General features: G+C 43.9%; 1 protein-coding gene across 2 annotated transcripts in view; it reads right to left on the bottom strand.

Moving 5' to 3' along the window:
• Positions 1–6,007: 6,007 nt before the first annotated feature.
• plxna3 (plexin A3) overlaps positions 6,008–14,147 on the bottom strand; it is a 118,441-nt gene continuing 110,301 nt past the window's right edge. For both annotated transcript variants that reach the window (XM_042099143.1, XM_042099142.1), the window contains exons 25-32: positions 12,302–12,461; positions 11,747–11,850; positions 10,744–10,840; positions 9,950–10,140; positions 8,943–9,112; positions 8,102–8,314; positions 7,187–7,337; positions 6,008–6,120 (exon numbers count right to left, since the gene is read on the bottom strand). In XM_042099143.1, coding sequence (XP_041955077.1) covers positions 6,025–6,120; positions 7,187–7,337; positions 8,102–8,314; positions 8,943–9,112; positions 9,950–10,140; positions 10,744–10,840; positions 11,747–11,850; positions 12,302–12,461 — 1,182 coding nt within the window. In that variant the 3' untranslated portion in view covers positions 6,008–6,024. The remainder of the gene's footprint in view (positions 6,121–7,186; positions 7,338–8,101; positions 8,315–8,942; positions 9,113–9,949; positions 10,141–10,743; positions 10,841–11,746; positions 11,851–12,301; positions 12,462–14,147) is intronic.

Consider the following 14,147-nt stretch of genomic DNA (forward strand, 5'->3'; position numbering starts at 1 on the left):
TTGAATAATGATGGGTTTGGAGGGGAAGGGGAAGCAGGTTTTTTTTCACCTTGTAGTTATTTGATTTTCAGGTCTCCTTTTACTTCAGCTTAGCCTACCGCCTGATGTACCACCACTTTGATCTAGCTGTCCTAATTAATGAGGAGGAAGAAAAAAAGAATGTAACTTTTCTCCTCTACTCCTTAAAAATAATAACAAAAAAAAATCCATGCATGCTTGATATATAGAGAAAAAAAAAGGAATGCACACCTAACCCCCTGGTGTCCAATCTATCCTATCCTTGTCCAATGCATGGAGGAATTCATGCTAAGCTGTCCCTAGAGAACAAATGGTTGTCCTCCATCTTTTCCTCTGATCTCAGATAAATTGCTGTAGGCAGTTTTGTATTACAGTGCCATGATTTTGATTCTAGAAGGCACTTTGGAAACAAGTTGACCCATTTCAGTTAGGCATTAACTTGCTAGGCGATGAGGTAGCATTGCGTTTTTTTTAACCAAAATCTGGAGCAGAATACAAAACGCACAAAAATGGCAGCATATGGTGGATGTTGTAGCCATTTTGTAAGTAAATGGAACAAGGTCTTTTTATACTCTTTCCTTGGCATTAAAATTGCTGTTGTGGGTGAGTATTTAGACTTTTAACTAAAACATTCACCTTTATTTGAATGAAAACATCAAGCTGATCAGAGAAAATAGGCCTTGCAGATAATATACAAACAAAACATTCAAGAATATACAGCATCATCCACATATCTTTAATTAGCAAAACAAAAAAGAAAAAAGACCATGCTTGTCATTTGAACATTAAGTTAGAATCCAATCATTCAAAACCTCTCTGACCGAGTAAAAAAAAAGTGCAAATATATACAAAACACTTCCACACAGCCAGGAACTTCGAAGGATTCACTCTGGCAGCTCCTTCAATCTGACGAAAATATAAAAACAAAACTCATAATAAAAACAAAAACAACAAAAAAAAGAAAACAAAACAATAATTTAAAAAGAAACATTTCAAAACCAATAATTATACAAAATATATTTATATATTTATATAGAATTAAGGACTAGGCAGAGCAGTCACCCACCAACCAGTCAGTCACTCAGTCACAAAGCTACTTCCTCCCCGGACACAAAAGTTAATAAACTCCATATAATCTTTGAAACTGTAAACAAGTCTGTTACGTTTAAATTGATTAAAACATTTGGGATAATCCGACAAAAAGAAAGAAAAAAAAACAAACAAATAAATTATAATTAATTTATCTGAGACAAAGATGCTTTACAAGAACACTGACTTTGAAATGCAGCGATGGATCTAAAAACTGACGTTATTCCTCTACAGTAACTACTGAGAAACACCACGATTCTGCACACTCTCCTTGCCCTCATACGCTGCAGGTGCTTTTGGAATATTATCATAATCATCATCATCATCATCATTATTATGCTGTTTACCACAATACAATAATAGATCATCGTGTCTGGCTGTGTTGTGGCTCTGAGTTCTGCTACCCAAACATACATGGCCCTGAAAACCAGTCTCTCGGGGACTGTGATTTTGTGGTTCTGGATTTTGTGTGCGCAAAGTTCCACAATGCTTAGGAAAAATAAAACAGATGTTTGCCTTTCCAATCGAGCGGTGGTCGTACTGTAATCACAGTTAGTCATTACAATATGGTTTTAACCATGAGTCTGCAGAAAGTAAAAAAAAAAAAACGCTTTTATGCATGTTGTGAGATTTATTATCGCTTTTAATTCGAGAAAGTGGTTCATCCGGTGCTTTGATATCCATAATACACCTGCCATGCTGACCCGGCACCTTTTGGCGAGTAGGCAGCAGTTTCCGACTGAGGCAGATTTCCATTAAAGACCGCAGTCACAAAAAAAAACAGTCTGCTGAAGAAGACCCAGATTTCTATCCACTGACCTCGTTTCTTTCCTTTCCCCCCAAAATAACAAATGAATGTTCAGAGGGATACTTCCTCTTTAATTATCCTCCTGCAGCTTTTAAAATGTTAATGAGCTGCACACATCGGCTCCTGCTGCAACATCTCGCCTGCGCACGCAATCCGAGCGGGAGAGTGTGAGGACACTGATTTGTTTGTCTGGAGAGTCTATCATGACCAGCTTCCTACTGCTCTCTGCATGCCTTTATAGTCAGCGTTGGAGTTTTTTTTTTTTTTTTTTGATGAAAATGTGCTGTAGTTTGATGAAGCCTTCTCCTTGAGTGAGCGAGTATGCTACCTTAATTACTCATCTAGTCTCCCAGACATTTTGTTCAGGCCACTGCCTGCTTAATGTGCATCAAGAAAGTCTGGGGAAGTATATTTCTCCCTTGGCCTAATGAGGTCTTAGTGGGTTGCTTTAACATTCTATGAGAACCCCCCCCAAAAAAAACATGTACCGTGGTTTGCAGTGAGCCTCATTTTCATAGTTTAGATATGTTTGTATTAGCATCACTGTCAATTTGTAGTGCAAGAGTACTGCACATATGAAATATTAAGGTAAGCAGACATGTTTGGTATCTGGGGAGCTAAGACACCTATGAAGAGGGATGGACCTGACTATGTATATGGTGAAAAAGGAAATATGAAAGAAAGGATTTTAAGAGAATAGTAAAATAATTCAAACCAAGTAAAACCTCACAGAACCTGTTTTTAACACATTAGGGTAGTATAACAGCGTCTAAATGAGACCGACCTGGTTCTTCCAAAAGCCCTCCCCCTTTAATCTAATCTAACGCTACAGCCTCTTTGGTCAGAATACATTTATCTCCATAGAGCAATATAGTGGGGTCGATTGAATATTAGGGGTCCGTGGTAGAATGAAACATTAAAATCTTTCAAATACGAGAGTAAAAAAAAAAAAAGAACGCACATTTCTTGATATGCAATTTGAAAAAATCATGAAAAAATTCTCATAAACAAATTCATTCTCTTGCGGCATCATTCTTACATACAAAAAGCAATGACGAAGCCGGACCAGGATATGCGTAAAGTCTCCAATACTGTACATGAAATCGTGTACATTCTTGCGTTTGCGAAACACAAATAAATTATGCACAATAAATTAGACACAATAAATACTTCATTGGAACGGGCAGAACTCAGAACCACACAGAAATGAAAAAAATGGCAATACAAAAAAAACCTCAGGGGTCAGTTATTACAGTATCAGCTCCAGTCGATACGTCCTCCCCAGAGATGTTTGGGAAAAATGGCTGAACATAAACGACTCCGTCGGTAACTCAGCTACACACTACTGCCATGGAAAAGCGTCAACAGCCACTGGACGTACCTCACCACAATGTACACCAGGGACACGAGCGTGCATGTGTGTGTGTTTCTTCTCTGTATGTGCGTGTGCACAGGCCCTATGTACAAAAGCAATGAAGAAAGGCCTGATCATTTGAGAGTTAAAGGTGCAGTCAGCGATTGCGCAAGATTCACGTTTGTTTATGTTTATACACAACTACATTGTTTTGGACACTTTTGTCCAAAACAATGTACATTATATTTTTTAATCAAGGTCAAACAAAACCCACCAGAGAGGTAGCTCATCCCTCCCTTCAGTATTCCCAGAAAAAATTCCAAGCATGGTTTTGTTTTTGTTTAGGAGACAGGCTGCCCCCACTTTCGAGTTTGTTTCGAGTTTTCGGAGTCTGGGCTGCCTACAGAAACATTTTTTTTTTACAGTGTACTCACAGAATGGGAAGCTAGCGGTCATGAGGAGATGATTGTTGAATGTGACAAAAAATGTTATGGGCTTAAAATGGCGTACAATTGCTGACTGCACCTTTAACTGTTGAGAAGCACAACTAAAACTGCTTCATGTGAACAGTAAAGCAGGCCAATGGAGCAATGTGTCTAAATGGCTTTCACAGACTTGTAAAACTGTGTTGGAGGAGTAAGCGCTGAAGATGTTGGCTCAGTATAGACTCTGGAGTCAAGTGTGTTCCCAAAATAGAAAGCAATAGGTTAAAAATACAAATTTAAAATGATGCGTGTAGGCAGAGAGGCCCTCCATTATTGTGCTTGGAGTTGCATTAAACGTATTTGGCAAAAAAATCTACTGCATAAATATCCACTGTACACTAATGAGCTCAACAAAACAGCCAGAAGTCCATATGTATCCATAAACGTCTAGAACTTAAAGCAGACGTGTACTGTAAAATGTTTGTCTTGCATCTCTCTAGAATTTTAAATCAGAATAAAAAAACTGAAGCTGTATGAATAGAGACATAGACTTGCAGGGTTGTGTGAAGTTAGAACAATAGAGACCACTCTATTGTGAAGCCCCTCAAATTGCTACAAACAAACATAGGAACATCTTTGGAACATTCATGTAGGAACATCCCAAATCTTAGTGGTTACTGAACAGTGTTCAAAGAGTCGATGTGTCCCTAATGGCTTACTCGTGTTTCTCAGACTTATTGCTTTTTGTGGATAAGATGCACATAGGACACCTGATGTTAGCGGAGCATCCTTTTCCATGTCAGTAGTGTTTGAGATCTGAGGACATGTGGATGTACTCCAGCCCTCACATATTCACAAAGGAGTTAAAACATTAAGGGGCCGGGGGGGATGTTGATTGGGTGGATAAAATCCATTTCAGGGGTGGAGCACATCCATCTGTAGAGCAACAGAGGTTTGTATCCATCCAGAATGCAACATCAACAACAACAGCAACAACGACGACGGCGACGACAAAAAAGGCAAGCTTTGAAGAAAGGACCACTGATCTCTCACCAAAAACTGATAAGGCCAGCGTCCATTTTGGCCCCCGCCCTTCCCGCGCGCGCACTAATTCAAGAGCAGAAGAAAAGCAAAAACAGAAAAGACGGGTGAAGAAACAAAGGCGCTTTGTAAAGTCTATGGCATTTGAGAGATGTGCCAGGCGATGAATTAGTCCCTCGTCCCCAGGCCACACTGCGGGCCCCTGGACTTGCTTCAGGGCACGTCCATCCGTCCGTTAGGCCCGCAGGCCGTCAATGACTCCCTGACCTTTGACCCCAGGGGATGTGTTTCCTCGGGCCGTGACTCAGGATGGCTGCTGCTGCAGACTCGTGTCTCTCTCTCTACTCTACCTGGGGTCCACATGGCATCTTTGTCCCCCACTTTTGAACGTTGATCTTCCAATTGCTTTTGTATTGTCCTTTTTTTTTTGTTGTTCATTATTATTTTCCCCACTGATAAATGCCAAAAAGTCCACAACGCAGTTTGGATTTACTAAGAAGTATTAATATCCCGACAATCTCTTATCCCCCCCCCCCCCACACACATACATACCCACCCCAGAGTGAATGAAAGTTAACCTTTCCATGGCACTAGCTTGGCAATTCAGCACAGTTTCCAAGGCAACGTCACATATGCCTTTTTCATGGAATGTATCTCATTATATCCACAGTAGTTCACATCCATTGAGTTTTAGGCAGTTGCTTTTTTAAAGAGTCTTTTTTTGAAGAGAAGAAAAAAGGCCAGTGTGAAGAAGAAGAAGAAGAAGAAGAAGAAGAAGGAGGAGGAGAAGAAGAAGGAGGAGGAGGAGAAGAAGAAGGTTGAGAAGGAGAAGGAGAAGGAGAAGAAGAGAACTCAAAAAAAGAGAAAGGAAATCTCTTGAAAGTCTCACTGGCGATGGCAGGTAGAGGTGTCGGAGAGATAAGAGGAGATTTGGGGGGCAAGAGGTTGGGGTCAGATACATTGGGCTTTGTGCTGTGCTGTGGTTCTTAGTGTTGATTGTCCAGTGTCATTCGTATCCACCCTCTTGTTAGAATAAACTGTGGATGTCTCTCCAACACAGGTCTGATAATCAATACAACCCCACCCATCCCAACCCACCCCCTGCCTCAATCTCCCAATGACCCAAAAAGCCCCCCTTCCCCCTTCCTCTTACTCAGCTGCACACACACAGACACACACACACACACGACACACACACACATTCATACAGACACTCAAACTCCAACCTCAGCGTTGCGGCCCCCGCCCCGCCCTCCCCCTCCCTTCCCAGGATCCATCTGTGGCGGCCCTCAGCTGCTGCCGGACATCAGGTTAATGGCTTGTTCCAGTTTGTGCCGCAGCTTGTGTTTGCGGCAGTAACCATCCCTGTCTAGCGCTGTCAAGATCTGTGCACAAAGAGAGAGAGAGAGAGAGAGAGAGATAGAGAAAGAAAGAGAGAGAAAGAGAGATGGGGATGAGAGAATGAACACAAATGGAGAGCAAGAGTCAGAGACAAACTCCATTAGTTGATAGCATGCATTCAATTTGCAAATTGAGCCGCATTTGAATAGAAATGCAAACAAGTCAGGCTGAATGGTTATTTATGGACTCAGACTTTTAAATGTGTATGATGACACACTGTCACCGCCAAAGCAATCACACAGCACACCCGGGCACTGGACCTCAATAGGTCTCATGCATCAAACTCTACAGCTAAATGCGCTTTTAAAACCCTGGCAGTATAACCCAATTGTTCCTATGTATCAAACTTTACACACATTGCAAAATGTGCTTTTGAAATATACATTTCATTATTTTTGTAATCCTGCAAACTAACTCTGCTAAACCCATACATGAGACATGATTGTAAGTTTTATTGTAAGAAAACCCAAACTATCTGTACAGTACAGACCAGAATTCAGGTCAGAGCGTTATAAGCTACTAAAACTTGGGTTATGCCGAGTCCCACATTTTTGCATTCTAACTGGAGCAAATCTGCAAAGCAATTCCGTTCAGCAACGGATTTTTGGTATCCATGCAGAACTGTATGTTTTGTATCTGTTGCTATGGTAAAACCATAAATTCTTCCCCTTCTGGTAAAGGAGTCCCATCTTTGTAACAGTGAATTGTGTAAGTGTGTGTAGGCTAATTCACAAATGCTTCTTGCACTATGAAATACATGTGGGTAATGGACATTCCATCTGACATCCTCATGGTTTCAATTTGACATTCTCAAGATTACGGCCTTGCTCATAAATATATCTTGAGTCAACGTGTTTTCTGTACGCACACTCAGAAAGACACATTTCATGTGTTTTTGTAAAAGATGACTGACATTTTTCTGCAGAGAATAGTTTTGAAAGTAAGAAGAAACATTTTTTTATTTTTTCTGAAAGAGCTTAATGAAGTGGAATCCAGCACAGAGCAGGCACTCTGTATTCCACTTCTCACTGTCTCCCCTCTTGGTCTCACCTCCTCCTTGTACTTGTTGATGTAGAAGTAGAGTTCGTTGAGGGCACTGAGAGTGTTGAACTCGCTACCATGGAGACGAGACTGCTCCACCAGATAAGCGTCCATGTCCTGATCGCTGATGCTGGGCATCTTGCTGATATCTCTGTAATACCTGCCATACGTGCACACACACGCACACACGCACACAAAAGAAATGATTTTTAAACACACTCCTGGTGGAGGTCTGTGCTTATCCCCTTCCTTTATGCACACTGGCAGATGGGCAGCGTGTTGGGGCAGATTAAGTGGCATCATTACTTTCGCTGAACGCCTTTATGGCACATTGAGTGTGCGAATGCCATAGGTTCTTGAGACCGAGGGCCTCGAGTCGGTTTTTACTGCGCCAAAAATTGGAATGTCAGGATGAAACACAATGCTCTAATCACTACTAAAGCCCAGATGGACTCCATCCAGGGGCCGAATACTACAAAAGCGGGGCAGACAGAAGTAAATTCTGATAAGGTTACAACACTGGGGCTGGGTCCTGCGGCCAAACGGTCCGACATGAAGGCCCATCCATCAAGGCCATGGTTTTCAGAGATGTTCCTGTCTACCTTCCCTTTATCAAGGTTGTAATTTATACCTTCACAGCCAACAGTACTGCTGAAAGGTTTGCTTTAATTGTTAGGCGAATACTTTTTGGGTAAGATTCTTAAAGAATGCATTAAAATGACTGACAGAACCCAGCAAAGGCACAAAGCTCCCCCTTCACTGCTGTAGCTGAGTACGGAAGACTTCTGTATGTACCAGCTGGTTAGGTTAGCCTTGCACGGGTGACCAGAATGACCCCCAACCCCCCCCCCCCCCCCCCCCCCCCCAACCCCCGACCCTTGACTCCCACCCCAGACATCCGCCACTCATGCCCGCAGGCCTCACCTCTCCACCCAGCTCTTGTAGTTGGGGATGTCTTTAGCGTAGAGCAGCTTGTTGGAGGGCGAGTCCTTGCCCAGCCGGTGCTCCGAGGTGGAGCAGGAGTCCATGAAGGTCTGCGCCACCACCGACAGGCACGCATCTGTGATGCTGTTCTTGTGGATGTCAAAGACAAACTGCGGGTTCTTGATCACGTTCACCCAGAAACGCAGAGGCAGACTGGCAAAGGAGAGAGAGAGAAAGAGAGACAGAGAGAGAGAGAGAGAAATAAAAGGGGGAGAGAGTCAAAGAGTGAGAAACGAGAAGAGGCCATTTTTATTTATGATCATACATTTTCAGTAATTATCCATTTTTAAAAAGGAAGTAGAAGATCCATTTCCCTAATCCCCCAACTGTACACTGCTTATGCTGCCCCTCAAATGCCAGCAAGCATTTAGCAAAAAACTCCAAAACCAATTATGACCTTTAATATTCTTTAACAGAGCGCCATTATGTGTGCTCTTAAATGGCTTCAAGTGCTTTTGACAGCCACAGTTAATTACACTGCACTAATGAAGCAAGCGCTCTGTCTGTCTCTCAGTCTCTCTTGGCCCCCATGTCCGCAGGATTAGAGCCCTGAGTGGCTGTGAGGGGCTGGTGGGGAGAGTGGAGGTGGACACACACGCACGCACGCACGCACGCACGCACGCACGCACGCACGCACGCACGCACACACACACACACACACACACACACACACACACACACACACACACACACTTTTTGGTGTCTTTCTCTCATTCCATGTCCGGAGGATTAGACCAGTGAGGGGTGGTGTTGGGGTGGGGGGTTTGGTTCACATGCTCACCAGTTGCTTTTCCAGGTGTGGCGCACATCAGGGTCGCTGATCTGCCTGCGGTCAGCCTGCTCGTCCAGGAAGTCGAACATGTACTTGATGGCCAGCGGCAGTGCGCTGCCCCGGTGTGCCGTGCTGAAGACCGTCTCGAAGAGGTCGTCCACAAACTTCTGCAGCGTGCCCTGCAGCCACATGAAGACACAAGAGCCGCTCAAGCTGATGCACATATACTCCCACACACATACAGTTCCATATAGAGACCGTTGATAGCGTGCGCACACACACACACACACACACAACACATCTTAATTCTATATTCTTGTTCTTCTAACTAATAACCTCTAGGTTGCCTGACATGGAACGTGACAAACTTCAGTACTTGCAACAACAACAACAAAACAACACACACACACACAAGCAAAATCTATTGTTTGCCAATCAATGACTAAGGCCAGACTGACCAGACTCCAAAAATGCCCAGTATTAACTGAAAAACAGATTACAATCCATGGCAACCTTTTCTTGAAGTACACAACAACTTAAAAAGCCTTTTAATTTAATGACCGGCCATCCTTAAACATTTTAAACTCAGCCACAGGGTCCATCATCCATTATTTTGTCCCAGACATTCTGCCCACATGCTTAAGACTGCATAGACTAAAGAGCAGCTTCTATTAATAATGAGTGCATTTATCTAGATGTTCTATTGCGCAACGTCAGCAATCAGACATGACATGTATGCTTTTTTGTAGTTTTGGGGGGCTTTTGCCTTTACGTAGAAAGGACGGTTGAGAGTGATAGGAAACAAGTGGGAGAGAGATGGGGCGTTGGATCGGGAGATAACTGCGGAGTCGAACCCCCGGGTCATTTAGACCCGAATGTGGTATGGATGTGATACACAGCTCCCCCTGCGAAGCATACTTTATTTATTTGAAGTACCAACTATAGAGAACCCCCCGAAAATGCCAAAACCTTCAAACATGATGAGACGCAGACTAGGGGAAAAAAAATGGGCAAACCTTGGTAGCCAGAAGTCTGGTGAGGTAAATCTCCGAGACCATCTTGCTGCCGCGGTCTCCCTCGCGCTGGTCAGCGTGCTCGTGGTTCTTGACCAGGTGCCACAGCTTGGTGCCCGTCTCCTGGTCGGGGGTGATCATGGGCGCCCGCGAGCGAAGGCTGTCCGGGCTGCTGGACGTCCGCAGGAGGCTCTCTGGGAGAGAGAGAGGCGCGGACGAGGAGAGAAAGGGTTAAAGAGGACACGTTAAATGGCGCGAGGATAGAACAAATCCGCTCAACGTACATCCTACAATCCCCAAGCTCCACTGAACAAGCACTGTGATTGACTGGGGAAGCTTTGCCGAAGAGCCTTTGGTTGATTTTCAGCTTCAAATCTCTGAACTCCTCATTGATCTGAATTGAGTGACATGTATGGCGCGTCCTCAAGGGTTGAGGTGAGACGGAGAGAGACATTGCAGATAATCAACAATGATGATTGGGTTACAGAAATACAGTAAGAATTCAGCTCACTGGTCACCACGTTACACAGGGATTTAAGCCCATGTGTTTTCTCATGCTAAGTGAGCCTTTATGACTTGCACACAGCTGTCCAGAATGGTGACCATGAAATGATCTCACAGCCCAACAGATGGACATACGGTATCTATAGATCTCTACGAATCCATATGGACACACAGACATATGGATCTGTGCAGGCCTCAAGAGAGATTTAATTATTTTGCGGTGAAGCAGCCTATAATTCTATATAAACCCATAATATTGTCCCCACTGGCAGTGTCGTAGCCTCGTAGCTTACCGTATCTGCTGAGGGAGCGGGTGAAGGTGAAAGAGTTGGCGATGTTGTACGCAGACACCTGCTTCTGAACCAGAGCTACCAGCGACCCGTCAGTCACCTGCAGGAGGAGAACGACCAGGCGTTTACTTTACATTACACTTACATTAGCAGTTATTCACAACCAAGCACCACAGCACAGGGTCCATGACAGAGGCCTTATCTGAAACTACACCCTACAAAGTCTATACTACAAAGTCTAAAGACTATGTAAATTAAAACCAGGACAAAAAAAGCCATCTGAGCAATCAACATCCATTAAGTTCTTTTTTCTATTAGTGAGATTATTACAGCTATCGAGACCCTTTCAGAGGTCCAAAAAACAACCCAAAATGTTCTCATGCTACAAATGTTCAGGTTTGGGAAGAACATTTCTTCCTGTACGGGCGGGTGTACTCACACTATGCCATCCATAACGTGCCCTAGTATGCTTGACCCTTAAAGTCCAATTTGTTTGACTACTGTGATGGTTCTGTACCCAAATCTCGGAGTAGAAATGGAACTTTGGGCGTAGACATATCCAAGTGGCTTTAAAGTGCACTTACATTTCACTGCAAATTGCACAAATAATTGGATGGACCAATTCACCGCTGTCTCAGTAGTGCCCCTGTAATCCAGCTAACGCTACAGCAATCTGACTCAAACTCTAAATCTGAGGTGCAATCTTAAGCCCTCAAGGCTCCTGCCCTTAAGACAATCCTTGAAGATTCCATATATAACCCTGTAATAAAGGATACTTTGATTAAAAGTACTTTGAGCTCTAAAACCTTCACAGTTATAAAGCTTTGGATGCAAGGTTCTTTATGATAAAACGGGTCCAGATAGAACCTTGAGAACTTTAAGTTTGTTTAGAATGTACCTTTAGTGAAGTTTGTTTATGTACCTTTAGTTAAGTTTGTTTAGAATGTACCTTTAGTAAAGCATATTCAAACAGGAATCTGTTTTAAGGGAGCCCATTGGTTCTCACCTGGTAGTGTGCCAGAGTATTCAGTCTCTTCCAGTCACTCTCGATCTTGGTGGTCACGTCCTCGTCCTGAAGAATGATCCGGGTCAGTCGCCCTTGTCTCCACTCTGGAGGATGAGTTGTGCCCAGTTAGAGAGATAAATAAACCCAATCTCACAGCCTGATGTCCTGGTGGCGTCAGTGAATAACACCCTGTTTTTCCCCTGTGATATACTTTGAGTATTTGCTAAGCAGGCACGCACCAGGGACACGATTCATGGTAATAGTTCTTTGTGCATTATGCAAAGCGGTACTCTAATCTGGAACTAATGAAAACCTGCCACTCTGTTTTAGTGACTTTCGAATGGGAGACGACTGCCGTGACCATTAAAACCCAAAACAATTTATGCCCTGTTATGAATCAAAGGAGTGGCAGACTACGGGAAGCGGAGGTGAATCATCAGTGAGGTGGGCGTATAAGAATGGTGTGTGTCTCTGTGTGTGCATGTGTGTGTGGAGGCATTAATGGGGTGTCTGCTGAGGAAGGGAAGGAGGCTGTGTGTGTTATAATTTTTTTACCCAGATCCATGTCGTCTGCCTGAGGTCGCTGAGAGTAAGGGATGCCCTTGTAGGCGGTGTCCAGGAGCTTGTCCTTCACTTGGGTTATGGTGTCACAGTTAATCACCTTCACTGGGATCTCTGTGCCGACCTCACCCTCGGGAGGGATGCACATTAGTGTCTGAGGAAGAGGGGACACACACGTGAACACACACACACACGTGTACTCGCACACAAAGACACAAGGACAGTAATACGAACACAAGCACACACACAAAACAAACAGGATTTCAGTAGTTCAACAAGGTACACTGCACACTTTTGGAGGTGATCGAGATAAAATGCATCTTTTTCAGTCATACGGTACAGCTGCTAGATTTATGTACCATACGCCAAAGGTCTGATATAATATAAACTCACTGACTCAAAGCACACACACACACACACACACATCTTGAACAAGAGTGGGTGGTGTGCACAACTTTATCCTTGAGCCTAATGAGTTTGCTGTGAAGATCTCGCTTCCTCTCTCCCTGGGCAATGGATGTATTGCTGGCATTTCCTCAAGTCTGTCTGTTTTTCACCTGATCAATTGATGCCATTCCACCCCCCCCACCCCACGCTGATTGATCAACACTCCCACATAAACATTAAACTGCGTCTTCGACTGTGAGGACTCCATCTCCTTATCGCCATCAGTCAGAGTATTGTGTGATCCAGAACGCTTTATGAAACATCCCCGGATCAATATAGCCATGGCAGAGCCCATTGACTTGACTACAAACAAGGATTTATCGGGGGCTTAGGTAAAACAGACACATGCCATCCTGGGGAGACAATACACTTTACAATGCCTTACAGTCATGTGGAGCTAGAAGTACATTACAGTGTACATCTGTAGACAACCGCGGGAGGTATTTAGACATGAACATGGCTGGGAACGATTAGGCAGTTAAATGAGTCTGAAATGTCCAAACCAATCCAACGTCAGCAGTGTTAAGAGGGAACACAAAATCCCTTCTTGCAAGATGTTCCGTGGCGTTCTTGTCAAGTTGAGAACAGGATTTAGAAGCAAAGCTCAGCAGGCGTAGTCAGTGAGTGGTGTCTTTCATCCCCATCAGCTGCTGAAGTTTCAACAAGTTTGCTTCAGACATGCGCTTGTGTCCCGGGGTGACAACGCTGTGCGATGACTGGTCCCTGGGAGACTAACTGCTATACGATCGGTCATAAAAACTGAAGGACCTTTCAGAGTACTGGCTATTAAATCATCAAGCACCTGCAAATGTCCTTTAGAGGAATGTGGCAGTGTGCATGCACAGTAGTTGAGCACAGAAAAAAAGAAATGTTCTTACAGGTAAATGGTGTCTGGGTTATGGGAAGTGTACCAGCACTTATAGGCCTGTAACTGCAAACAGGACCATAAACTAATACTAACACCATTGTCAAGTTTGCAGACGACACTACGGTGATTGGTCTCATCAGCAATAACGATGAGATGGGCTACAGGGAGGAGGTCCAGCACCTAACAGCTCATTGTGGAAGTCTAAAGCTAGCATACACACTCCCATTCTCATCAACGGGACTGAGGGGGAGCGGGTCACCAGCTTCAAGTTTCTGGGTGTCCACATCTCAGAGGACCTCTCTTGGACCCTCAACACCTCTACCCTGATCAAGAAGGCTCACCAGCGTCTCTTCTTTCTGAGGAGACTAAAGAAGGTCCACCTGTCTCCTCAGATCTTGGGGAACTTCTACAGCTGCACCATCGAGAGCATCCTCACCAACTGTGTCAGTTTGGTATGGCAACTGCTCTGCCTACGACCGAAAAGCACTGCAGAGGGTGGTGAAAACTGCCCAACGTATCACCGGT

This window comes from Alosa sapidissima, chromosome 7 (assembly GCF_018492685.1).
Source record: "Alosa sapidissima isolate fAloSap1 chromosome 7, fAloSap1.pri, whole genome shotgun sequence".
NCBI lineage: Eukaryota > Metazoa > Chordata > Actinopteri > Clupeiformes > Clupeidae > Alosa > Alosa sapidissima.